Source organism: Triplophysa rosa, unplaced genomic scaffold (assembly GCF_024868665.1).
Source record: "Triplophysa rosa unplaced genomic scaffold, Trosa_1v2 scaffold150_ERROPOS200000, whole genome shotgun sequence".
In the NCBI taxonomy this organism is placed as follows: domain Eukaryota; kingdom Metazoa; phylum Chordata; class Actinopteri; order Cypriniformes; family Nemacheilidae; genus Triplophysa; species Triplophysa rosa.
Window position 1 is genome coordinate 85,437 of NW_026634154.1, and position 26,161 is coordinate 111,597.

Genomic DNA, 26,161 nt, shown 5'->3' on the forward strand with positions numbered 1-26,161 from the left:
CAGAAATGACACATCTCTGTTTCACAGAAACTTTGGTTTCTCAATGCAGATGTGAGGGGACGTGACCCGATTCCAGACTTGTAACCGATTTTTTTTGTCTGAAAAATCCTCACGTGTGGTGTCACTGCAATTATTTTACAGCTCCCGATCATGTTGGAGCCTAGTTGATTCTAAGTTGTGAACACAAACATGTTTGATATTTATGATTTTAGGATGGTTGCCTGAAAATGATGGTCTGGTAAATGTTCAGCAGTACTTCTTCGAGCGCCTTTCTGCAGGATAAACTGAGGTTCTGTGGGCCCATTTGATATTCGAACATGTGAATGTAACTTAAGTTTCTATTATTTGTATATACTAGATGTCAAAAGCATTAAAAAAACATGAAAAAAACCTTTATATAGGTTAGGAGTGAGAGGTCTGAACTTCAGTTTTACGTGATTGTAAGCATTTGCACATTATTCACTCATTTTTTAAACTTGGAAAATAATTTGTGTATACAGACAGGCAAGAAACAAGACATTCTGTATTCGTTCAATGTAAAGAAATTTCAAATGTCATTTATTTTATTTTTAAATGTCTCATATACGAACACATTTTAACTATTTATAGTGTAGCAAAACAAAATGTATATCTTTAAATTGTTTATTGAAAATAAGCTCTTATAAAGACGCCACATAGAGCACTTTGGCCTGTTGCTGCAATGAGTCAACAACACCACTAGAGGGCAACACTGCTCTAAAAACACATACGAGTGAAAACACTGGGTAAGTTTAGGGTTATGCTTGAACATAAATAGTAAAACATTCAAAAACAGGCAGTGTAGCAAATATGTGTTACAGTATTCTGCATGCTGTGTTTATGTTTTTCTCAGAAAGGACTTATTCAATCCAGATCAGACACCTGTGTGATAAAATGAGATGAAATGATGTGTCCAGTATCTACAGACAGTATGTACAACATTAACATCTCACCTGTTTACACACAGAGCTGTAGATCACATTTTTCTCTTCACATACTGGACTGCACTGGAGATATGACACATCAGATAAAATCACACTGACTATTAACACAAATGTTACTGAATAAACTACTGACATCAGACGTCCATTAAGAATCTGTCTCTGTGTGTGATGTTTGATGTTATGAATTCACTTACTGCTTTAGTCTGGTGAAGTTTAATCACAGAACTGTATATCACATCACATTCTGGATTAACAGAGTCCTGTGAATAAACGCACATCTGTTGAATCTCTAGGTCATGTTACTGCCAAACTGTGTTTGCTTGAACTTTTCCAGTCAATGTATTGTCCACTTTAGATGTCATTGTGTCCATAAGAAGCTTTGCTATTAAATAGGCTATACGTACAAAGAAGTAAATACTTACTGCATCACTGGTTTTGTCTCGTTCCTCATGTGTGATGTGTGTGTTATTTCTCTCTGTTAGTAAAAGAAGAAGTGATCAGTTGTTTTGTTACAGTTAGACAATACTGTAATATTGTAATACTAAAAAAAATGTATATAATAATAATCCATTTCAAAAAGTCAACGTCGACAATACTAACTGTGCTTTTTTCGCAGTATTACGGTCGCCGCGGCAATCAGCAGCATCAGCATCAGAAGCAGCACAGTGAGCAGATGCCGCATCATCAGACGACCGTACTGACTGTGGAAATAAATGACAATGTGCTTCATACAGTGTGACTCCTGCAGTTTATAGAAGACATTTTATATAACACAAACATTTTCCTGTTGCTTATTTGTTTTCTCAAACAATTTTGGTCATGAGGTTGTAGTTTCTAACATTATTTCATAGTTGTAGTGAGCACTACAATCTCACCATTATTATCTCCTTATTTCAATAGACACTCACAATAAATTACTCAGTTCTGATCTAAAACCTTTACATTCACAATATGTGACTAAAACACAAAAATATGCTTAAAGACCCTCCCGAAGTCGACCCTCATAATAACGCTCACCATTCCAAATAGAAAGATAGAACAGAAAATGAATCTTAAATGCATGGAACAGAAATGAGATCAATTACAGAATATTTCGCTGCTCTTTACTGCTTGATGTTTGACCGCTGTGATTGGGAATTGAAGTTTCATGCCTGTCAAGAAAGAAATGAAGAAGCAATGTATCACATCGGAGTAAAAAACTACAGGCAGGCAAACGCACACAGTTAGACGGAATGATTACTAACATGGAGTCTGTTGTCGAGCTGTCTGTGGTCAATGCTGTAAAACAGAAATGCAAACCATAATGTTCACTATTATAATGTATTTCCACCATTAATATTTAACTGAACACTGATTACCACCATCATCTCCAGATACACTACACATCAGGATCTGAACACACACGCACAGTAATTTGTTATTGACATTTATTATATTATTTTGTGTCATTGAAGTATAAAATAAATGTCATGCCTGATTGGATTGTGAAATAAAGGCGCTCTGTCACATCCATATATATTCCTTCAATTTCCACAGCACACCAGTAAATTCCAGTGTCTTGATCCTGCAGGTTTCTCATAGTGACGGCAAAAAGACTTTGATCAGGACGATCAACTACTGACACTTTTCGTTTCATTAGCATATGCCAGAACAGAGCAGTAATTGTATATCCCGTTTGCATGATAGCACCAGTATTTCTTATGTTGAATATATTTTCTGTCATAATGACACGAAACTGTAACAGATCCTCCAGTCCAACAAGTAAATTCTCTCTCTGCATCCCCTTTTGTACAGTCAGCACCTGCAACATATGAAGAAAAACAATAATTACCATGAAGCTGTTTAAAATAGTTATAAATGTAGTAAACAATATCATATCGCACATGAGTAAACTGATCTATGACACATACCTGTAATGAGCCAAAGAAAAACCCAAAACTTCAAAATGACTGTCCCGTGGTCAATAAGTTGGCCAAAGGTTGCATTTTTCCATAACTTCATCATGTCCACAAACAATTTGGTTACAACAGAAACAAACAATTCCCTAGCTAATAACATAAATGAAATACAGAACCGAAGGCGGCAGGCGAATAAATGGATGGGTTTGGTCTTTACAGCATCTCTCACTTCCTGCATCTTTCACCTGGCGTTCCTCGTGTATCACACAGATTGAACTTGCTTCAAATGATAAAGGTTTACTTTCATGGAGTTTTTAGTCAACATCATTGCATTCTTAATGAGAACTATTGAACCTTGTGCATGTTTGGCCACATCATGAGCTTTGTAGAAGAAGCTGTTTCCTTTACAAAAGGACAAACTAAAAGTGAGTCGCTGCAGAAGTGAGCTGTTTGTGGTCAAATCCCGTAAGCACAGAAATACAAGTAATGACAAACCGTACTCTATCCTTTGATTCCTATAATTTATTTGACTGTTTCATGTGATATGAGAAAGTGAATGCAAATTAAGCTGTTATTTATTTTTGTGCAAAAGCTAAGCCGTTACATAGTGTTAAAACAGTGTGTTATAGTGTTTTTCACACATTATTCACACATTCTGAACTGTTTTTAACAACCTCAGGGTTCGCTTCTGACAGGCAAGAAATGCATAACATGACAGATGCATTAAAATGGAAAATGATCTCTACGCCGCACACAACTCAGCATCTCACTTAATATACCTAAACTTAAAAAATGTTATCACTCACTCAATTTATGCTGTTCAAATGTATGTTGTTTCTTTCTTTAGAATTACAAAGAATTGCAAATGAATGAAGAGATCAGGTGTTTTTGGTTATATAAAGTCAATAAAGTCATCATACTTGCCACGTTGGGTCATACCCAGGAAATGCGTCCTTTAAGTGGTCAAGTGTTTTTTTGTGCTTCCTGTAATGAAGGACTTGCCACGTGTTCTCTATCAAACCACGTGAACCTGATGAGCTGGCGTGTTCAGGAAAATGACCGAAGTGTTCTTGTAGTCGCCTTCTTTCCATGGACACATCTGTGAACGAACAATGATCAAATCCAGCATCCAGGACCCCTGTGCATTTATTTCATCTTAAAATATGAAATCCACTATTTTTACTTTACCATATAGTGGTGTATTTCGGAGTGAAAAAGAATATTCAATTATATTGTTTTTTTTAGCACAACAGACTTCAGGCAATGCCAAAACAGCTGTTTATTTAGTTATTGGTTAACATGAACCTTTAGCACACAAGGTCCTGATGACATCAGCAGAAAAACAAAGATTTTTTATCATAATGAGAACAATATTAACTGCACTTACTGTGAGTTTATCATTCAATTCACTTGTCTCTTGATGTTTGTGTTTCTTCTCTGATACAATGAAATAAAAAATGGTGTTATTGGTGTTATTCACTAATTCAAACCCATAAATAAGAGTTATAATTTAAAAAAATAAAACAATGTTGACAAACTTACTACACTGTTGACGAAATGTCAAAATTGCCAGAAACGCAAATATCACAACACAACACAACACAATCCCACACACAATCCACGGGGACTCCAAAAGACGGTGACTGAAACACATTTCAGAAAAATATTTCTGCACATATTGAAACAAAACCGGTCCGTAAAGACTCTAGAGAGCACGTTTGCAACTGCAGTTATACTGTACACGTGAATATTAAATGTTACATGCTTTTGTTTATATCAGAAGTTATACAACAAAATGAAGGTGTTAGCAAACACGATAATAAAAATGAGGTAACACTTTACGTTAAGGTACCCTTTATAAAGCATTTACAAATGCATTATAAAGCAGTTATAACCGCATGAATAAAAAGGGGGATTCTAACCAAATACCTGCCAAATAGTGAGCCGTTTTTAACTCACATGTTATAAATGCTCAATAAATGTATTCATTCATTATTGATTTTACTCGAAAGCAGATTCATTATTATCTTGATGTTGTTTGCAAAATCGGCTGTCAGACTGGAGAATGTAGGGTGTTATGTTGGATTTTCTTATTATTGTATATTTCATTTTCACAGGTTACTAACGTTCATAACTCATTAATAAATGGTTCACATGAATCCACTATATTAAGGCACACTTTCATGATTTGCTAACATTTATAAGTTAGGTGCTTTGAAGTTGTAAATGAATACTTCACAGGCATGCACTTTCGTGGGCTGTCAATACCTCTAAATATATGACTCACATCAGAGATGTAGCCTTTTGTGAGCAAGCATTCTGTTTCTACAATAAATAATAAATAAATGTTTTCTGGTTTTGATTAACTATTGGAAGTAATTGAATCGTTAATAAAACATCGTAGACAAACAAGTTAGTCACCCTTTGTGCATTTAGTGTTAAAAAGTGATTAAAAGTTTGATGAATTTATCTTGGTAAGCAAGAAAAAACGGCTTTGGATAAGCATCATGATCTGAAGGCATTCTGGAGGGCACCGGAAGACATTCGGAATCGGATCAGGTAAGCAACGTGGTTTGAAAAGTGACATAAGATATGAAATATACAATAATAAGAAAATCCAACATAACACCCTACATTCTCCAGTATGACAGCCGAGTTTGCAAACAACATCAAGATAATAATGAATCTGCTTGCGAGTCAAATAAATAACGAATAAATACATTTATTAAGCATTTATAACATGTGAGTTGAAATGGCTCACTATAGGTATTTCGTTAGAATCCCCCTTTTTATTCATGCAGTTATAACTGCTTCATAATGCATTTGTAAACAAGTTATTAATCATTAGTGAACACATTTATAAATGCTTTACAAAGGGTACCTTAATTTAAAGTGTTACCAAAAATGTACCATAGTTAAACATCATATAAAAAAACACAAAAAAACACATTTTTGTCTTTCACTGAAACCTTTGTTTTCTCTAATAAAAAATCGTCCTATTTCTATTTCTATAGTGCGTTTCACAATTTTTCATTCTCAGCTAAACAGCTTTACAGAAAACACATTTTAGAACTAGAGACATGTGTAAAAAACAGTATGAAAATAATTCAAAGAAAAAGAGAAGATACAGAAGCAAGAACTCGTGGCATGAGAAAATAAACCACAGAAAACAAAACTTTACCTGTGCGAATCGTCTGACTTCATCAAGGGTTGAAGTGCAGCTGTTGACCCAATCTGGACAGAAGATGCTGTGACCACAAACACAATGAAAAACACCATTAACTGTTAAACTGAGCGTTAATATTATACATTCAAATATAAACCATCATCTTTCTCTTACAACCACACTTGAATTTGCGCAGGACCATTTTATCCTACATGATATGAATGAGATGTGTGAAGTACCTGTTGTAGTGCGTGGAGTGACTGACACATGAACAGCCACCTGATTTTGACCCGCCGCACACCAGTAATACCCTGAATCTCGCCTCTCCAGCTGCTGAAACGTCACGGTGAACGCGCTCTTTCTGTCATCACGGATGAGCACCTGTTTACTGCTGAACATCCCGTTTGAGTCCGTCACCACACAGGAGCTCCAGTCACCACTGCGACACCATCTCTTTTCACTGGACCTGCAGAACAGTACGAGAAAACATACACACTTAAAAAAAATCTACGTTCATGAGTGAATCCTACTAACGCACGGGCGGGTTTCATACCAGTATCTATAAAGACAACACTACATGCAGATAATGACGAAACCATCTTTCTCTCCCGGATTCTTACTACTGTTTTGTCTTCAGATGTTTCAGGTCTGATTTTGGGGTGACATATTTCTCAGACATGTTCTTGACAGGTTTTCAGATACGGACGATTGGATGTAATGATGTTCTGTAGATTACCTGAGGTTTTGACTGTAGTTACAATGAACACTGATGCTGTCTCCTTCATCTGCACTCACCGCACTGCTCAACACTGACACGCCTGCAGCAATACAACAATGAGAAACATCAACAGATAGGCCTATATGTGATACTTTACTGAGTCATGTACAGTATAACAATTATGGATGCAGAATACATCAGAGACCATTTTGATGTTGGCCAACTGAAAACATTTTTTTGGGGATCATTTCTACATTTTAAGTTCTGTATTGGAGTGTAAACATGGACAGTACACATACAGTATATCAAAAACCTGTGCAAAAAATACATTGCACAAAAGGATCTCCACTGTACCGCATACAGATATTTTGCCCGCTAATGTAATGAATTACAGTTACAAATTACAAATCTGACATAAAATAATTTACATACTTACTATAATATACTATTAAAATAGTAACAAAAATCATTTTTTTAGCTGTATTTTCAATTTTGCATGAGCATACCAGACATGTCTGTAAAATGAATGAACTAAAGTATATATAGTGTGTTTACAATATTTATTATAACATTAAAGAGAACAAGCTTTTTCATTATATTTTTCAGATATTTATTAGGCGTTTTCATTGAATAAAAAATAATATTGCCGATTATTCACTTCATTATTGTGGAAATAAATGAATTAACTAAATGGACCTATAATGTAAACTTCAACTTTTATTTCATTTTTTTGCATCACTTTTTTAATATCGCTCAAACCTTTTCTTGGCAGTAACTTCGCTTTAATAATATCATCCATAAAATAACCTAATTGAATTACAATTATATTAAAACAATAATATAAAATTAGGTCAATTAGTATTTGCCAAAATACTAATTTTGCCATGATGCCATTTAGCACCATCAGTTTTCCTTTTTAACAACTTATTTAGGTCAGATATGTGTATATGTATAAATGTAACTGTTTTGCTGACCCTGAACGGCACTGATATAAAGAGAGGCCGTGCTGTCAGAAATCCACATTCCCCCGACCTCCACACCACACCAGTACCACCCTGAATCCCCCTCCATCAGATTCCGCATGGTCACGGTGAACACATGCTGAGTGGGGTCATCAGCGATCGTCACCCGTCCCATCCCATTCGGGGCAGATTCAAGGTCATCGGTGCGAGCCAGGCTGGTACAGAACTCTCTCATCAAGCCTTGGCACCAGTACTTCACATGACTGGTGTACTGTGGGTTGTAATGGCAGGGAACGTTGACAGACTGACCCTCAAGTACAACCAGATCTCCTACAGTGGTCACCGTACAGTAGAAAGCTAAACATCATAGAGAAAGAAAGGGAGGGATGTAGGCATATGCATCCTGCTCATTAGCAAAAAAAATGTAACAATGTAAAAACAATATAATGAAAAGAGAACTGTTCAGTTTCTTTCCCTTTTTCATTTTTTAACAAAACAGCGAAATTCAAAACATGCATCGGTGACCTACATGACATCATCGACTACGCTGAAAAAGGCTAGTTTTACCATCAATACATGAATGTTTGGAAAGTGTTTGGAAAAGTTGAGTTCAATGACCCTGATCCAAATCACTGCGAGGAATGTGCGTCAGTGTTTTTTTCATTATAAAACTACTGCAAATTAACTGCACGTATACGAAACATATTTTTCATCTGATACTTTTGAGAACATAGCATCATTCGGAACAGCAAACGTTTCATTGATGGAGTTCATTTCTAGAGAAATGAAAGTGAAACACTGAACAAATGCAAGTTCCTTTCTGGACAACACAACCAAGGCCGATTGTTATACTCAAAACATGTTATATAGGAACGATAAAAAACTGACCTTGCAGATGACCAACAACAAGAACGGTTAAAATTTGTAGAAACATTTTGTAGAAACTTTTGGTATGATCAGCTCGGCGAGTGCCTCTTTCCCAATGGCAGCTGTCAGGATGATTCCTCCCTTTACTCCTACGCAAGTCTGAATAAACTATGTCCAGATGTGGATGATTTAACCATTTGCGCTCCAGACCTCAGATGTGTTGCATGCAGTCATTTTAATGGGTAAATATTATGGCTTACAAATTAAATAAATAAAAGTTGCAGTAACTTTAATAGTCAGAGAGTAAGCAGAAGCATTGCAGAAATACTGAAACCTACAATGCATTTGGTAGATGATTTTATTCCAGCTCAAGTGCTCAAACGGCTTTACCGTGGTGTTGCTATTGCCATTCCCTACAGTAGAGAAATCAAATGAAACTTTTTTTTTTTAAGGCATTTATTCTGTTTCAGCAACTTTTAGAAACAGTTTTAGAAAAGTAGAAAACATTTGTAAAGTAAATGTGGACAAGAATTCATTACAAATGACAATTCTGTCAAAACATATATTAACATATCGAGACAGTGATGTTGATGTTGTTGTTCTGCACATGAGCTACAGGCCTCTAAATTTGGTCTTCATATCTGTAAAAAAAGAACACATAACATCAGATTCAATAGAATTAGATTAATACAAACTCCTATACAGCTCATCTTAGACAGAAATAGGGTAAAAATTGAACACCATGTTTAAAACGGGGACATCATTTGTCTTAAAAAATCTGATTAATTAATAAAAGTTAACCTCAGAAAATCTCAATCTGATCTACTATCAGTCTGCCAGAGAGCTTTAGAAGAATTGGCTAATACGGTTCATAGTGCAATTTGAAAAACATTTAGGGCATGTCAGAACAGATCTGACCCTAAGAAGTTCACTTTGCAAGGTGCCGTCTGCCGATTATAGCGCACATTACATGTGAGGCGAGAATGCAGCATGGAAATGTGTGTTTTAGAAGATGTTATCATTGATTGCTGCATTTCACTGACTTATTTCCTATTTATTTGTTTCACCTTCTATCTATGAACACACATAAACTGTTTAAACTGCTACGTCTGTCATTCTCCTTAACAGAATAAGAGCGTCACACTTCTAATACACTTGTAAACAGTTTTTGCTTGTCTGGTACATTGTATTTATTTTATTTAACGGCTCGACTTGCTGAAAATGTATTTTGATGTGTTCATTTCTCATTCTTGAAAAACTGCATTACGAATCTTGACCGAGACACAGGTCACAACGCTTAAATTACACACAGATTTTACAAACTGAGCAAAGCAATATAGCACATGCCAAAGAAAGAAAGAACCGATGCTGAAATATTACATACAATTCTTACATAGTCTAATTGGTGTACACAACCAGCTAGTGATGGGTAAGTTACTCTGAAAAAGTAATTAATTACTAGTTACTACTTACACATTCGATAATGTAATTAGATTACTGTACAAGTTACTCTCTTCAAAAAGTATTTAATTACTTATTACTTTCTATATCCTACATCAACCTTGATGAGTTAAGTGATTCAAGGATAGGCATGAAACGGCTCTTTTAATTCATTCAATTAAATACTATAAAAATACATAACGTATTATTATTAATTACAAATGTGAGAATTATACATTAAAGCATGGATTTTAAAGTTAAGACTTTGAATTTTGATGTCAATTCCTCTTCTGCACACACACACATATTACACAAAGTATTTAGTTTAATTACTTCAGAAGTAACTGTAATTAAATTGCAGAAAAAATAAGAGTAATCCCTTACTTTACTTTTTCAAGGGGAAAGTAATTAAATTACAGTAACTAATTACTTAGTTACACCCAACACTGCAACCAGCACTCACCTGCAATAAACGGAACTGGACAGACGGTGTCATTCAGCCAACAAAATTGACAACCACGAGATGAAGAACAGTGTGAGCAAAGAGAAAGTCAGCGAATGCTCTCTCAGGAGACACGGTCAGGAAATCTCCTTTATTCTGAGGATTGATCTGGATGCGAAGACAAACTGCAGACAGAAGAACACAATCACAACAACAAATTATTAGCATGTTCGTTTAACTTTAAAGAAACGATATACATTTATTCACGAGTCAATGAACCTGGAATTATAAACATTTTGCAGGTGCACCATTATATGAGAGATTGTGTCTGTGATGCCCCAAGAATAAACAAATGCAGTGCCCCTAGGAAACAGATGTCCTCAGGTAAACAAGCATTTAAAATATTGATATTATAATTATAAACAATATAACAATATATGTGTTCATTTAATAAGTGGTCACTCGGTTTACATTTTTGCCACTAAATATTTTGAATGTTCTTTCTAAATCATGCTTTTTGTTAATGGGAGAAGAGATTAAAAACACACTTTGAATCACTTTCGAAGAACAGCAAAATGCATGGATGCATGTTAAGTAAGTACTTTAATAAATATATTGATCAGTTTCTTCTAAAACACGTCTATGTTGGCTTGGGGCAAGAAATCATGTTAACAAGTAAGTGGCAAACATTGGCTCGTTTAACGAATGAACTGCTGATTTCAGTCAAATAAAATACCGGCCAGGATGAAGGATCCCACACATGCGATGAATCCAGACAAGAAGCTGTTGAAGGGAAATGTTCCCACCAGCACACAGTAGACGAACTGAAAGACTCCAGTGAGCAGAATGTACAGCAGATACGCGTCGACCACCTTCAGTTTGTTCGGCGTGCTGCTTCTGTACTCCTCCACAAACCGCGATATGACCGAAAATACAGAGTTAGACATGATTTCTGCTCTTAATGTGCACACAGAGTACAAACTCAATCACTGAGGAAATGAATGACGTGTAGGTAGCGAGCGACAGCGGTGCGTCCACAAATCGATCCCACAGAAACACGATCAGAATATTAGTTCCGCCACTCGCGAGAGCGGAAGATGGCACACTACACTATTGGACCGGGCAAGACTGCTCTATGAACACTTGCAAGTGAACAGGGAGCTGCGGTTTTTGGATAAAACATACAATAAACGCTTAAATATAGCAAATGATTGAAATAGTTTCATTTACTATCTAAAGCGAAACCATTGTGAAACTCGCGCTTGTTAGGCATTGATTTGGATAACCTTCCTAATATAATATAATGATCACAGCCAAAGCAAAGCTTCACAATTCCAAATGAAAACGACTCTTTATTATCATAAACAATTGAAATCGGTTGAGAAATATAAGAATGCAGAATAAACGCAGCTTCACCCAATATGCCCTTCCCAAGATGGCGTCGCCGCTGACGTACGATATTGTTCCGCCCACTTATTCCGCCGACGTCAGTGTTACCAAACACAAAACATTGGCCTTGAAAGTGACTGTAGTGTGTGAGATCCGGTAGTGAACGCAAGTATGTCAGTGTGCTTTTCTGGCGCGTGTTATGTTGTCTACTAACTTGTTTTGTAAGCACCGTAATGCAAGACGAGACTGACACGGAGTAAGTAATTTAGTGTTTTACTGTTCTCGCATACGCAAGTTTAACACGTTGAGTTTCCTGTATCGCTGATGTAACACGAACTTTGTGATGGTCTCTGTGAAACACGTTTGTAATGTCTTTAACACGTCGTATTTCTGTATGAAATGATGGGAGATAACAACTCATACACGTGTTTTCATGTTAGAACATGTGTGCTCACTGTGCTGTTTAATAACTGATTTCATAACATGCACAGTCATGCTGAGCTGTCACCTTATTGTATTGTAGTATGAGTAACCTTAGAAGTACTGTTCTTCATTTAGATGGAAATGGAAATAAAATAGTGTACGTTTATTATAATAATATTATAGTTTATTATACACAAACACCTTTGTTCTCCTTTTGAATAAAGTGATGCTCCTGACCTCAGCTCTTTCATTGAAACAGCTTGTTCTTGTCTTTTGTGTATGTGTGAAGTTTGATTATGGTTAATGTTTTATGTCCCCCAAAGCATCATGAATGCTCATTTGTTTATTTAGTTAGCAGGTGACAGGCTTGTATTGTAGCCTATATGAAGGCATATGACAGATGCTGTATACAGCCTGATGACACGGACAGTGTCTCATAGATCACTAATGGTTTCACCTTCTCTTTGTCTTTTTTTTAAAGGCCCACCTCTGGGTATTGGTCGTGGTGGCCATCTTGGAGGCCGACATCGATGTCCTTGTTGAAAAGTGCTGAGGCTAAAATTCTTGCCTGTATGAACCTCATCGTTGCCTTAATATTTAGAATTTTCTTTAAATTGTTTTTTTTGTTATAGAAATTCATATAAACATGCTGTAATTTCATCGGCACATTTTTATGAATTACTGTCCAAAAATGCTGTTTGCTGTCCAAAGTGTTTTACTCAAATGTAGTTTTCTACTAGTTCAGTGTGAGTGACAAGTTATTTTCTGTGGTGTTTAACATCATGGCACAGATGCTGTTTATAGATAAGCTGTTTCAAACCCAGACCATTTCCTTAGACTGTATGTCTGTTTCTTTCTCACAATTTTGTATTTTGTCGTCATCTGTTAAAGGTGTCCAAAATGACGTGTGGTCCAGATTTGTGACACTGCCCAATCAAAACAGAACATGGACCCTTAAAGTGACCAACAAGACATCACGCAAACCTACAAACCAAGCCGCTCAGACGCCTCTTGTTATGGTCCATGGGTTTGGAGGTGGCGTCGGTCTGTGGATTCGTAATCTTGACGCATTGAGTCAATCTCGACCCGTCTACGCCTTCGACCTGTTGGGCTTCGGTCGTAGTTCCCGCCCCTCGTTTCCCTCTGACGCATCATCGGCTGAAGAGCAGTTTGTTAGTTCCGTAGAGCAGTGGAGACAATCATTGGGACTGGAACGCATGATCCTGTTGGGCCACAGCCTGGGTGGTTACCTGGCAACGTCATATACTATTCAGTATCCTGAGAGGTATTTGATCAAGCTTATCAGGTTACATTTTTAAAGAAACAGGACCATTTAACCAGTAAGATAATGTGAATGTTTTGTTTCTGCCCACTAGAGTCAGTCACCTCATCTTGGTGGATGCGTGGGGTTTCCCCGAACGACCCCAGCAGCAGGTACAGGGCTCAGGAGGTCAAGGGTCAGAGGTTAAAAGGGTATCACCACCTCGCTGGGTCAAAGCTGTGGTTTCAGTGGTCAGCCTCTTCAACCCGCTGGCCGTCATCAGGGCGGCTGGACCTTGGGGTGAGAACAGAATACGTGACAGTTCTGTCCAAAAACCTATTCGATCGTTACGCACGAGCACGTCAAACTCAGAATTTCACTGATGACTTGGATTGGACTTTGGAACAAAGAAGATTGATTATCATCCGTGTTACCGAATGATGAGACAGGCATGACACCGCACGTGTTTGTTCGCAGGTCCGGGGCTGGTGAACAGATTCCGTCCTGACTTCAAGAGGAAGTTTGAGGATCTGTTTGATGATGACACAATGACACAATACATTTACCACTGTAACGCTCAGAACCCCAGGTATGAGCCGCCACAATGAAAATGTTCAGTTTCTAAGAGAAATGTCCTACAGGTTTAGAAAGTTGTATTTCTCTCTCTTTTACTCACAGTGGAGAGGTGGGTTTCAAAGCCATGTGTGAGTCCTTTGGCTGGGCGAAGAGGCCGATGGTCCAGCGCGTGAATTTGCTGCCACCCTCGATGCCCGTCACCATGCTTTACGGCGCACTTTCCTGGGTGGACAGCACCACTGGAAACACGGTGGCTCAGATACGAGGCAAAAGCCCCACCAGTGTCATAGTGAGTAAATGACTGTGTTGTGTTAAAGTCCCTGTGAACCGGAAGTTGCGATCGTTTTTACTTCCGTATGTTGACGCATGAAATGGAATTTTGAATGCGAACAACAGTGGGCGTGGCTTTTGTCTTTCTTTGTGATTTGATTGGATGTATAAAAACAGCCGTTGCATTTTGAAATGGAACTGGCAGCAGACTGACAGTTGAAGGGGAGGAGTTAACGGATGCTCCGCCCAAACCGTCTAACGTAGGTCATTTAAGATGGATAGTCATTACAGGACTCAACTCAACTTTTATTTATATAGCGCTTTTTACCATTTTCACTGTTACAAAGGACAGAAGTGCATTTTAAGATTTTAACTAAATATTATGAGGGCACATGATTTTTAAAAAGGGAGAATGACCCACATTGATAAACTATTTACAATAAACGCTGCAGTATTTCATAAAAAAGTGGGCATTGTAATTTTGAATTTCACTGGGACTTTAAGCACTGCATTAATATCACCATTTCAATTGTCAACCTTCTTGATTTGAGACACTAAATGCACATTTAAACTTTGAATTGTAGATAAGTTCATTCATACAGTAGTTCTTCAAAAGGAATATAATACCCTAACTTTTATTTCATATTGTTGATCAATTTACTACTGTTTTAAAATGTGGAAAAACGGTCATTAAAATAAGTGTATCCAGAATTTTGACTATTAAGACTATAAGAAACGAAATATGAACTTGTATTTGTTTTCTCACTGCAGCTGATTGAAGACGCATCCCATCATGTGTACGCCGACCAGCCGGAAGAGTTTAACCGAGTGGTTCAGAATATCTGTAATACTGTAGACTGAGATTGAAGATGAAGTATTACAGAACAAACTCAATGTCACAGGATTTCTGAACAAGGTCTGTAAAACACAGCCTGAAGAGAACTGCCAAAGTTTACTGATCTGGGATCAGATCACTCGAGTGCCCGTTCGATTCAAACCTTTAGAACAAAGCTGTTCTGAGGCTCATTTTAGTGTTGGTGGCCTTTAATGATGTGGAAAAAAGGATTGTACTGCTGAATTTATTTCTGTATTTCTATCCTATATTTTTTCAGTATCCTATATATTCATCCTATATCAAATTTAATTTTCAAGTACTGAGAGGGTCTTGATAAAAGATGTTAAAAGAATGTTTAAAAATGTCAGTCGTTGGACAGTCATATTGACTTAGAGTATAGGGGTTAAATGTACAGTAATAATTGTTTCATTTACATTATAAATAATTGTCTGTATTTTGTTATGTGCACGGTGCATCTTAATATATTGTTGTACTTTGAACTCTGTTTTGTCCGCTTTATTTTTATTTTCATGTTAATATTTCTCTGAGCCCTTTGTTTCTGATGGTTTGAGAATTATAAAATGTCCACTAAGAGGCGCCAGCTCCAAGATTTTGATAAATCTACAGATTTAAAGGGAAATTCTGTCATGAATTTCTCCCCCAAATTGTTCCAAACCTGTATACATTTACATATACAGGATATCTGGAAAAAATGTTAGCAACTGACATTTCTGGGACATCATTGACCGCCATAGTAGGAAAAATTCAACATAGTCAAAGGTGCCCTAGAACTTAGTTAGCTTTCCTAAATTCTTAAAAATATCTAATTTTGTGTTCAACAGAACAAAAGAAATTCCTTAAATAAATTGTTAGATTGCTTTGGATAAAGACATGTACTAAATGGAATGCAGAGAAGAACGGGGCGAAATCTAATGCTTTTTGGTTGTAGTTCAATCATCGTCAAATGTTAACTTGCTAGAAAATTCACTTTGAAAACAAATAACTCCATATTATTCCATGAACTAAAGCTGGATATTGTTTGCACATCTATCTTCCAGTCATCCCTCATGTTACATCCTTCTATTATAAATCAATACATATGGATAGATAGAAAATGCTGCACAATTATAAGCCAAGAGAACAGTTGCTAGGTATGGCTGACATGTTTTAATATGGTGCTTTGTTTTTGGCAACAAGGCAGTGGTATAAAGGATTGAATAAAAGGTTGATTATGACTTGCACACCCAACTGAGAAATCGAAAAGAAACAGGCTATGATTAAGAAATTTACTTTGCCAAAATTTGCTTTCCTGTAGCTCAGTGGTTGGAGCAGGCTTAGCAGCTCATTGGTTCGAACCCAGGGATTGCACATATACTCAGATAAAAATGTATAGTATAATGCAATGTAAGTTGCTTTGGATAAAAGCGTCTGCCAAATACAAGTACAAAACACTGTTTCCATGAAAACCCATCACAGATTCACTGATGACTGTGAAACACAAAGCACAAATCGGTCGACCTTCTTTAACTATATGCTCAATAAAACATCTGTGTTACAGTTAACCCTGCTCAACCCTAAATGTAAAACTTAACAATAGATGGAAAACATCTAGGCCCGATTTCACAAACAAGGCTTAATGCTAGTCCCAGACTAAAATGAATGTGTGACCTGTCTTAACTCAGTATAACTTGCCCAGAAATATCTTAAAATGTATCAGTGCCATTGTTTTGTCTCAAAATGCACACCAGTACTGTATTCTAAGATATTTTTATAAAAGTGACATAAAAATCTTAATTCAATCAAGGCATAGCCCTGGCTTAAGATAAGCCGTGTCTGTGAAACTGGGCCCTAATGATCTTAACAATGTCTCAGATTTACTGCATGCACGGATCCCTGACATTTTTGAGACAACATGCATAAAGTTTTGTTCAAAGCCACTAAATTAACATTTCTTTAAGGATAGAACAGCATTTAGGGGTTAAAAACCCACGGTTGCAGGCTTTTAATCAAAACAAACTTTTATCATTTCTTTTGACAAGGTTTGGTTTAACAGAGAAGGCTTAAGACTAGTCTCAGAATAAAATGCATGTTTGAGCCATTTTAACCGAAAACAACTTGCACGGACATCTCTTAAAAATATATCAATACAAGACTCAAGATTCACACCAGTAATATTTTTTTAAGGCACATTTATAAAAATACACAAATGTCCTAATTTAACTAACATTCACTCCTGGTTTAATCCAAAACGTGTCTGTGAAACCAAAAGTGCACCTTACATATGTTATAAATAGAAATATATGTTTTGATAATCATATTTTTATCATAAGCACCTTGTGCCCTGTTATTTTGTTCACATTTAATTTCTTGTCTTTCTCAAGTGTTTGTGTGAATTGATTGCGTAATGTATCTTTCAGACAGGTTACCTCAGGATTTTTGATATTTGTTTGAATAAAAACACAAGGAAAGTTGGTGAGAAAGACGTGTTGGAATAAAACAACAGAGAAAAAATCTGCCAAATTATTCAAAGAATGTATTACATAGTTAAATAATATACAGTAAACATACGGTATATAAAATATTTATATATCCTTCATCAAATACTAATATTCCATGAAGGGTTCTTCATAGTTTAGTGCAGAAAATGGTGTTTCAAAGTCTTTGTAAGTAAAGGCATCCATGAAAGTCCACTTCTTACAGCGTCAATGTGATCCAGTTGTACGAACTTAAAACTAATCTGCAAAATGCCTAAATCATACACACAGATTTTCATGAACAACATGCAATATAAGGTAATAGAATTACTTGAAATGCATAGGCATGTGTGTTTGGCACCAGAAATATACTTTCGATTAGAATTTCTACAAATGTTAGATTTATAGTCAGTGCATACATATAAAATAATAATTCTCACGTTAATTCCATTTCTTCTGTGGTGTAACAATTGCCAACTACTACATGTAACAAGGACAATAAACGGAGCACAGACATACAAATGAAAACGAACAAGCAGATAATATATAAGGCTATGCAAACATGTGTTTAAAATAAACATTAACCAAAATAAAAATGTAGATGCTTCAAGATAAATTCATCAGGGTCTATAAAACTTGAGACCATTAGTAAAATGTTTCTATTTTGCATTCTATTAGGATTTCAGTTAAAATATTTTGTTACAATTATTAGTATACGCATAGCAAACAAAGTGAAAAGTTAAATAAAAAATTCAATTCATGATAATCTTTTGGCTTTTTTATCTTTTGCATCTCTAAATCAAAAAATTCCTCATTTAAACACATGGTCTCAACTTGGAGCCCAGTGTACTTCATTCACATCAGTGGCATCATTAAAGTTGATAATTGTTTTAAAATTGAAGTGTGCATAAGTTATTTCTTAAAAAGGTTTTCTATATTTAAAGAAACAACATTTTAGCTCAGTATAAAGCACAATGAAACAGTGAATACAGTAAAAAGGCAGTATCTGCTGCAACAGAAATAACACCGTGAAGGGACACAGACTCAGTAAACTGAATTCACTAGTTTTCATGAACCATGATGTCGGCCACACCGTGCACCTGACTGAGCTGTCTGCAGTCCAGTGACGCCACCAGCTTCCTCGCACCGGGTATAGTCGGGAGGAAGTGTTCAGTCACTGTCACATTGGCATGTTTGCCCACATCACTGAAAGAAAAACACAACGCATTGATACATGAAGACTTTCTTTATGGAACATTTATGTTCTGTTTAGGTTCTGTGATTAAACCTAGAACATTGAATGGGGTGCAGTTAACATCTTTTGTGTTCTGCGGAAGAAAGAAAGTCATACAGGTTTGAAATGACACTAGGGTGAGTAAATGATGACAGAATGTTTATTTTTGGGTGAACTATCCCTTTAAGACAACCACCCTTAAGCAATGAAAAATATTTTACTATATATAAACTGTCATATATAAATATATATATATATTTATGTTTAATCATGTAATATACAGCTGCGGATGAAATAAGCGATTCTTTCAGAGACCGTTTTTTTATTTTAAAATTGACTATTTATAGATGTGTTTAGGTAAAATGATCATTTGGTTTCATTCTGTGCAATATTTCTCCCAAAATTCACATAAAAATATTGTTTCTATTCGCAGAAAATTTATTATTTTTTATTATTATTTTATTTGCAGAAAATGAAAACTGGAGAAACAGCTCAAAATAACAGAAAAGATTCTCTTTATCTTTCAAAAACTTAATATTTAAATTGGACTTTTAAGCAATACAACATATTCTACATCTATTTAGGAAAAGTTAAAAAAATGATTGATAGCCTTAATTTTTATCCCAGATTTTTAAAACGGTGTCAGCATGAGAAAACTCTAGGCCACTTACCCCACTTTGATGGGATGGAGGTCTCTCAGTCCGAGCCCCTCCACTCGCACCACCACATTGCGTAGAATACATGGCAAAGGGTTCGTGAATGTGATCTTGGCTGATGCCTCTTTGCCAACATAAGCTTCTCCCACAGGCTACAAAGAGATGCAACAAATTTTAAAACCTCGTTTGTTGACTAAATACATCACATAATCATTTGATATATTTTAATAGTCATCATGTTCAAATATGGGCACAAAAAAATGTATTAGAGTAGCTGTAGGTTCTGCATGCCTCACCTCAATCTTAAGATCCGGTGTCTGGAGTCTAAAGCTGGTCTGATTGGCCAAAACCTGCTGGGTCTCAGTAACCCGCCCAGACAGGGTCAGCATGAGTGCCGCCTGGTCCACCAGCTGGTTCTGATACTGCTCGTACGGCAGGACCCAGTCAATAACCTTTTCTAAAGGAGGTCAGACTTTTTACAACATTTAACAAATGCATGTGAAATCTATGGAAGCATATGTGTTGCAAAATTCAATTTGCAATGTAATATGCAAAATGGAAATGCAATATGCAAAATGGAAATGCAATATTCAAAATGGCAATGTATTTCTGTATTTAAATTTACATTTTCCATTACTCACATGTGCAAAGTTTGGTGCAGAAGGAAAATGAAAATGAAATTATATTATTTACATTTGCCATTTCCAACAGCAGTCTTAATATGTAAAGTGCATACTTTTTAACGCTTTATAAGTAGCTAAATTGAAATGAAAATGTATAACCCAAATTGATTTGATATGTGTAACATGTTCAAGCAAAAATAGTAGCAAAATGATATTTTGGAGAAATACACATTTTTCCACTTCAAATGCCTATAGAAACATTATTTCTAATAAGTAGAAAAAACTGATGTGGGTTTCTTAGGGGCCATCCCACACTATATGCACACCATATATGGACTTATTTTACTGTAGCGTTTTGGAGAAATACACATTTTTCCACTTCAAATGCCTATAGAAACATTATTTCTAATAAGTAGAAAAAACTGATGATGGATTTCTGTAGGGGCCATCCCACACTATATGCACACCATATATGGACTTATTTTACTGTAGCGTTTTGGAGAAATACACATTTTTCCACTTCAAATGCCTATAGAAACATTATTTCTAATAAGTAGAAAAAACTGATGATGGATTTCTGTAGGGGCCATCCCACACTATATGCACACCATATATGGACTTATTTTACTGTAGCGTTTTGGAGAAATACACATTTTTCCACTTCAAATGCCTATAGAAACATTATTTCTAATAAGTAGAAAAAACTGATGATGGATTTCTGTAGGGGCCATCCCACACTATATGCACACCATATATGGACTTATTTTACTGTAGCGTTTTGGAGAAATACACATTTTTCCACTTCAAATGCCTATAGAAACATTATTTCTAATAAGTAGAAAAAACTGATGATGGATTTCTGTAGGGGCCATCCCACACTATATGCACACCATATATGGACTTATTTTACTGTAGCGTTTTGGAGAAATACACATTTTTCCACTTCAAATGCCTATAGAAACATTATTTCTAATAAGTAGAAAAACTGATGTTGTTTCTGTAGGGGCCATCCCACACTATATGCACACATATATGGACTTATTTTACTGTAGCGTTTTGGAGAAAATATTTTTCAACTTCAAATGCCTGAGAAAGTAAAAAGAAAACGTCTTGGTTACGGATGTAACCTCGGTTCCCTTTCTGTCGGTCTCTCGACGTTGTGTCGAACCGACAGAATGGGGTTTGTCTTGAGAACCTATCATCTTCTGAGTATTTAGAAAAGGCCAATGAAAATTGGCGAATGAAATTTGCATGCCGGGCTCCTCCCCGGATGTCCGGGTATAAGAGGGAAGCCGGCGTGCTCATTCATTCACCTTTGTTCTCAGAGCCTACGCATCTGATGAGCTTCTCTACGATCTTGGTGATCATTTTCTGCTGGAATCTCGACGTGGACAGCGGACGGTCCCTTCCTGCAGTACTCTCCCTGGGGTCTCGGCAGTTCCGGAGGTGTTCGAGCAAATTTCCTTTTCTAAAAGAGCAAATTTCTCCAGCGTGGCATGTCCCGCTGTTCTCATGGGTGCAACACACTCATCGAGGAGGGGGACGGACACGATGCCTGCTTCCAGTACGCTGGGGCAGACGTTGTGGATACGTCCTGCCCGCACTGCGGGCGGTGACGATTCAGACGTTGCGTCACAGGTGGCTGTGTTCCCACGGGACTCAGCCACCACCTCGTTTGCTCCCCGTTCCGTTCCGCTACGGCAAGCAGCGAGGGTGATATGAGGATTACTGTGAGCGATAATCCGCCAGCCACTGGCTCACGACCGTTCACACCTCGTCTCGCTCGTCTGACCGTTCCCCAGGAGATCGGTCCGCCGTCTTATTCCTCAATCACAGTATTCGGACACGATGCGTGATGATGAGATGTCTCTTGCAACATCGGGGGGTGACGTACTGCCATCCAACTCCGACGATTCCTCGGGCTCCCTCCCTCGGGGGGTCGAGCCCAGGAAGAAGCGGACGTCGAAATGTCAGCCATGCTTTTCCGGGCCGCCGTGAGTGTTGGGTTGCAGTGCCCGACACTGCTTTCCCGGCGCTCGCGGCTGGCTACATGGCAGCCTCGGGTTTGGCACGGCTCCAGCCGCGCCCGCCCCCAGTGCCGTGTTTACCGGAAGTGCATGAGGAACTTAGTAAGACCTGGAACGCCCCTTTCCGGCACGTTTCACGTCAAACAAAGTTCCGTCACCCTCTCTTCCCTCGAGGTTGAGACAGCTGGAGGATACGCCGTTGTCCCCCAGGTGGAGTATGCCGCCGCGGTGCTCGTGCCCGTAGGAGGCGGCCACCTGGGGGGGGCTCGACCTAGACTCCCGTCCAAAGCATGTGGGGTCTCGGCATCTCGGCGTTGAGAGAGCTCCACGAGGGTAAGACCGACCCAGCGCGTATGCAGGAACTCCGCGCCGCCACCGACCTCGCTCTACGGGCGACCAAGGTGACCACGCGGGCCCTGGGTCGGACGATGTCCACACTTGTGGTCCATGAGAAACTCCTCTGGCCGATCCTTGCGCAGATGAGTAGCGCTGAGAAGGTCCGCTTTCTCGACGCACCCGTCTCGCAGGGGGGGCTGGTTGGTGTTACTGTCGAGTCGCAGCGGCCCCTCTCACCCCCCGCCCGTCGGGGGCGCGAGACCCGCACGCTGCCTCCCCCGGAGGGTTCTCGACAGTAAAGAAGCAGTCCTCCGTGCCGCGACTCGGCGCGTCTCGATCCTCCCTCTGAATCGGCAAGGGTCCTCCCCTTCGGTCTGTCCCTGTCTCCACGAGTCTTTACGAAGGTCGTGGAAGCCGCCCTCCTTCCCCTTAGGGAAGGAGGTGTGCGGGTACTAAACTACGAGACTCTCGCGACTGGCTCAGTTTGGCCACTCTCGAGATCTGTTGTGTACACACAGGGACCTGGTGCTCCGGCACCTAGATCGGTGGGGCTACAGGTCAACTGAGAAAGCAAGCTCTCCCCGGTGCAGAGCGTCTCTTTCTCGGTATGGAACTCGACTCTGTCCTCATGAGCGGCCCCGCTCACCCCCCGTGGGGGGCGCGAGACCCGCGACGAGGAAGCCCGCACTCACGCAGCCTCCCAGAGGCAGTGGACGAGGAGATCCTGAGTGACCCACCCCCGGTCTGGTTGGGACGTCACTCAGGCTAGGGCTTCGGCCACTGGGCGGCTATACGCCCATAGGTGGCGCCTCTTCTCGTCCTGGGGCTCTTCTCGGCGAGAAGACCCGCGGAGTTGCTCGGTCGGGTACGAGCTGTCCCTTCCTCAAGAGAGACTGGGGAGTAACCTCTCCCCCTCCACACTGGGAATGTATGTAGCCGCTACGGCCGCTCATCATGACCCAAGTGCTGGGTAGCCTCTGGGACAGCACGACCTGGTCATTAGGTTCCTAAGGGGCGCGAGAGGGTGACCACCTTATCCGCGCTCCGTACCCTCTTGCGACCTAGGTGGCGGGCCTCAAGAGGCCCCGCCCCCTTCGAGCCTCTCGGGGTTGCCGCTCTTTCTCAGTCTTGATAAAGACGGCTTTCCGCATGGCGCTCACCTCCAAGAGGGTAGGGGATCTACAAGCACCCTCCGTGTCCACAGATTGCCTAGAACTCGGGGCCGGGATTCTCACGTTATCTTGAGACCCCGCCCGGCTACGTGCCCAAGGTTCCCACCACTCTCCCGAGAGACCAGGTGGTGAACCTGCAGGCGCTCCCCACCGGGGAGGAAGACCCAACCTATCCGTGTTGTGTCCAGTACGCGCACGGCGCCTCTACTTGGACCGCACGCAGAGCCCAGAAGCTCTGAGCAGCTCTTTGTCTGTTTCGGAGGTCAGCAGAAGGGAGGGCTGTCTCCAAACAGAGGCTGGCGCACTGGATCGTGGATGCCCTCGTTAGGGCATACCGATCTCATTTCGCCCCTGCCCGTTGGGAGTGAGGCACACCCCTCATGGGCACTGGCTCAGGGCGCCTCTCTGGCAGACATCTGCAGAGCTGCGGGTTGGGCTATGCCCAACAACTCCGTGAGGTTCTAATACCTACGTGCGAACCGGTGTCAGCCCGCATCCTGGCAAGGTGTGGACCGGCAGCTGGTAGGGCGTACGCCTGCGAAAGCCCTTCCCCCTTCCTTAGGGGGATCAGCGGCTATTACGCCTCCCCTCTTTCCCCCACTGGGTAAAGAACAGGCATTCCATCCATCACTAAGCACCCTTCCAGGGGACAGGCTGGGCAGAGCAGCCCTGCCCCCTTAGGCCGGGGAACAGTTGAGTTATCTCCCAGATGGCTCTAACCGGACCTAGTGCTCCAGACGTGGTAACCCCCCCTCCGTGGGCTGTTCCGTCTGATGTATCCTCATGAATGGTTCCCACCTTGGCAACCCATGACCTCCCCAGGTGGACTCCCACCTTGCGGTTAACTCCTGCAGTCCGCACATTCCTCCCATGAGTTCTCCCCTGATGGTGAGACCATGTGGTGTCTCCACTAATTCCTCCCTACGGTAGGTAGTGGCCTCTGCAGCGTTTTTCCCGGGGGACTACACTGCGTTCCAAATTATTATGCAAATTGGATTTAAGTGTCGTAAACATTTAATTTTATATTGTTCAATTAAACTTATGGATGGTATTGTGTCTCAGTGCTCTTTGGATCACTGAAATCAATCTCAGACACCTGTGATAAGTAGTTTGCCAGGTGAGCCCAATTAAAGGAAAACTACTTAAGAAGGACGTTCCACATTATTAAGCAGGCCACAGGTTTCAAGCAATATGGGAAAGAAAAAGGATCTGTCTGCTGCCGAAAAGCGTCAAATAGTGCAATGTCTTGGACAAGGTATGAAAACATTAGATATTTCACGAAAACTTAAGCGAGATCATCGTACTGTGAAGAGATTTGTGGCTGATTCAGAGCACAGAAGGGTTCGTGCAGATAAAGGCAGAATGAGGAAGGTTTCTTCCAGACAAATTCATCGGATTAAGAGAGCAGCTGCAAAAATGCCATTGCAAAGCAGCAAACAGGTATTTGAAGCTGCTGGTGCCTCGGGAGTCCCGAAAACCTCAAGGTGTAGGATCCTCCAGATGCTTGCAGTTGTGCATAAACCTACTATTCGGCCACCCCTAACCAATGCTCACAAGCAGAAACGGTTGCAGTGGGCCCACACATACATGAAGACTAATTTTCAAACAGTCTTGTTTACTGATGAGTGCCGTGCAACCCTGGATGGTCCAGATGGATGGAGTAGTGGATGGTTGGTGGATGGCCACCATGTCCCAACAAGGCTGCGACGTCAGCAAGGAGGTGGCGGAGTCATGTTTTGGGCTGGAATCATGGGGAGACAGCTGGTGGGCCCCTTTAGGGTCCCTGAAGGTGTGAAAATGAACTCTGCAAGGTATGTAGAGTTTCTGACTGAGCACTTTCTTCCATGGTACAAAAAGAAGAACCATGCCTTCCGTAGCAAAATCATCTTCATGCATGACAATGCACCATCTCATGCTGCAAAGAATACCTCTGTGTCATTGGCTGCTATGGGCATAAAAGGAGAGAAACTCATGGTGTGGCCACCATCCTCCCCTGACCTCAACCCTATTGAGAACCTTTGGAGCATCCTCAAGCGAAAGATCTATGATGGTGGGAGGCAGTTAGCATCAAAACAGCAGCTCTGGGAGGCTATTCTGACATCTGCAAAGAAATTCAATCAGAAACTATCCAAAAACTCACAAGTTCAATGGATGCAAGAATTGTGAAGGTGATATCAAAGAAGGGGTCCTATGTTAACATGTAACTTGCCCTGTTAGGATGTTTTTGATTGAAATAGCTTTTGATTTCAGTAAATATGACCTCCTAATGCTGCAAATTCAACAAATGACCATTTTCAGTTTTTTACAACCTATGAAATGTTTTCAAACTCTGTTGTGCATAATAATTTGGAACAGTGCATTTTGAGTTTTTCATTTTTTAAATAAATACTGTTGTCAGTGGGAGGTTTGTTCAATAAAATTCCAAATGTA

The 26,161-nt window shown here is 39.5% G+C and overlaps 4 protein-coding genes and 1 pseudogene across 4 annotated transcripts in view; 1 reads left to right on the plus strand and 4 right to left on the minus strand.

The window, feature by feature from the left end:
• Positions 1-562: 562 nt before the first annotated feature.
• LOC130549692 (CMRF35-like molecule 7) lies at positions 563-3,189 on the minus strand (annotated as a pseudogene).
• Positions 3,190-3,353: 164 nt separating this feature from the next.
• pigr (polymeric immunoglobulin receptor) lies at positions 3,354-8,735 on the minus strand. Its single transcript, XM_057326996.1, has 8 exons — positions 8,595-8,735; positions 7,719-8,063; positions 6,763-6,844; positions 6,266-6,492; positions 6,042-6,108; positions 4,403-4,503; positions 4,248-4,297; positions 3,354-3,959 (listed from the first exon to the last, which is right to left on the minus strand). The coding sequence occupies exons 1-8, from the start codon at positions 8,638-8,640 to the stop codon at positions 3,876-3,878; spliced, it is 1,002 nt and encodes a 333-aa protein (XP_057182979.1). The 5' UTR covers positions 8,641-8,735; the 3' UTR covers positions 3,354-3,875.
• A 257-nt stretch (positions 8,736-8,992) lies between these two features.
• dad1 (defender against cell death 1) lies at positions 8,993-11,506 on the minus strand. The gene is made up of 3 exons (XM_057326997.1): positions 11,192-11,506; positions 10,477-10,640; positions 8,993-9,214 (listed from the first exon to the last, which is right to left on the minus strand). The coding sequence occupies exons 1-2, from the start codon at positions 11,400-11,402 to the stop codon at positions 10,510-10,512; spliced, it is 342 nt and encodes a 113-aa protein (XP_057182980.1). The 5' UTR covers positions 11,403-11,506; the 3' UTR covers positions 8,993-9,214; positions 10,477-10,509.
• A 441-nt stretch (positions 11,507-11,947) lies between these two features.
• On the plus strand, positions 11,948-17,597 carry abhd4 (abhydrolase domain containing 4, N-acyl phospholipase B). Its single transcript, XM_057326994.1, has 7 exons — positions 11,948-12,100; positions 12,749-12,837; positions 13,159-13,552; positions 13,644-13,828; positions 14,006-14,117; positions 14,207-14,393; positions 15,146-17,597. The coding sequence occupies exons 1-7, from the start codon at positions 12,078-12,080 to the stop codon at positions 15,233-15,235; spliced, it is 1,080 nt and encodes a 359-aa protein (XP_057182977.1). The 5' UTR covers positions 11,948-12,077; the 3' UTR covers positions 15,236-17,597.
• A 125-nt stretch (positions 17,598-17,722) lies between these two features.
• tgm1l1 (transglutaminase 1 like 1) overlaps positions 17,723-26,161 on the minus strand; it is a 32,863-nt gene continuing 24,424 nt past the window's right edge. The window contains exons 12-14 of the mRNA XM_057326993.1: positions 19,870-20,030; positions 19,589-19,725; positions 17,723-18,889 (exon numbers count right to left, since the gene is read on the minus strand). Of these exons, the coding sequence (XP_057182976.1) occupies positions 18,745-18,889; positions 19,589-19,725; positions 19,870-20,030 (443 nt within the window). The 3' untranslated portion in view covers positions 17,723-18,744. The remainder of the gene's footprint in view (positions 18,890-19,588; positions 19,726-19,869; positions 20,031-26,161) is intronic.

Excerpts from the sequence above, each read along its gene's own strand:
- abhd4 (XM_057326994.1), top strand. The coding sequence starts at position 12,078 with ATGCAAGACGAGACTGACACGGA. Across the intron at positions 13,829-14,005 it reads CAGGGCGGCTGGACCTTGGG|GTCCGGGGCTGGTGAACAGA; the intron begins GTGAGAACAGAA and ends GTTTGTTCGCAG. Across the intron at positions 14,394-15,145 it reads AAAGCCCCACCAGTGTCATA|CTGATTGAAGACGCATCCCA; the intron begins GTGAGTAAATGA and ends TTCTCACTGCAG.
- dad1 (XM_057326997.1), bottom strand. The coding sequence starts at position 11,402 with ATGTCTAACTCTGTATTTTCGGTCATATCGCGGTTTGTGGAGGAGTAC. Across the intron at positions 10,641-11,191 it reads GGGATCCTTCATCCTGGCCG|TTTGTCTTCGCATCCAGATC; the intron begins GTATTTTATTTG and ends TTCTGTCTGCAG.
- pigr (XM_057326996.1), bottom strand. The coding sequence starts at position 8,640 with ATGTTTCTACAAATTTTAACCGTTCTTGTTGTTGGTCATCTGCAAG. Across the intron at positions 6,109-6,265 it reads CACTCCACGCACTACAACAG|CATCTTCTGTCCAGATTGGG; the intron begins GTACTTCACACA and ends TTGTGGTCACAG. Across the intron at positions 3,960-4,247 it reads AATTGAATGATAAACTCACA|ATGTGTCCATGGAAAGAAGG; the intron begins GTAAGTGCAGTT and ends GTTCGTTCACAG.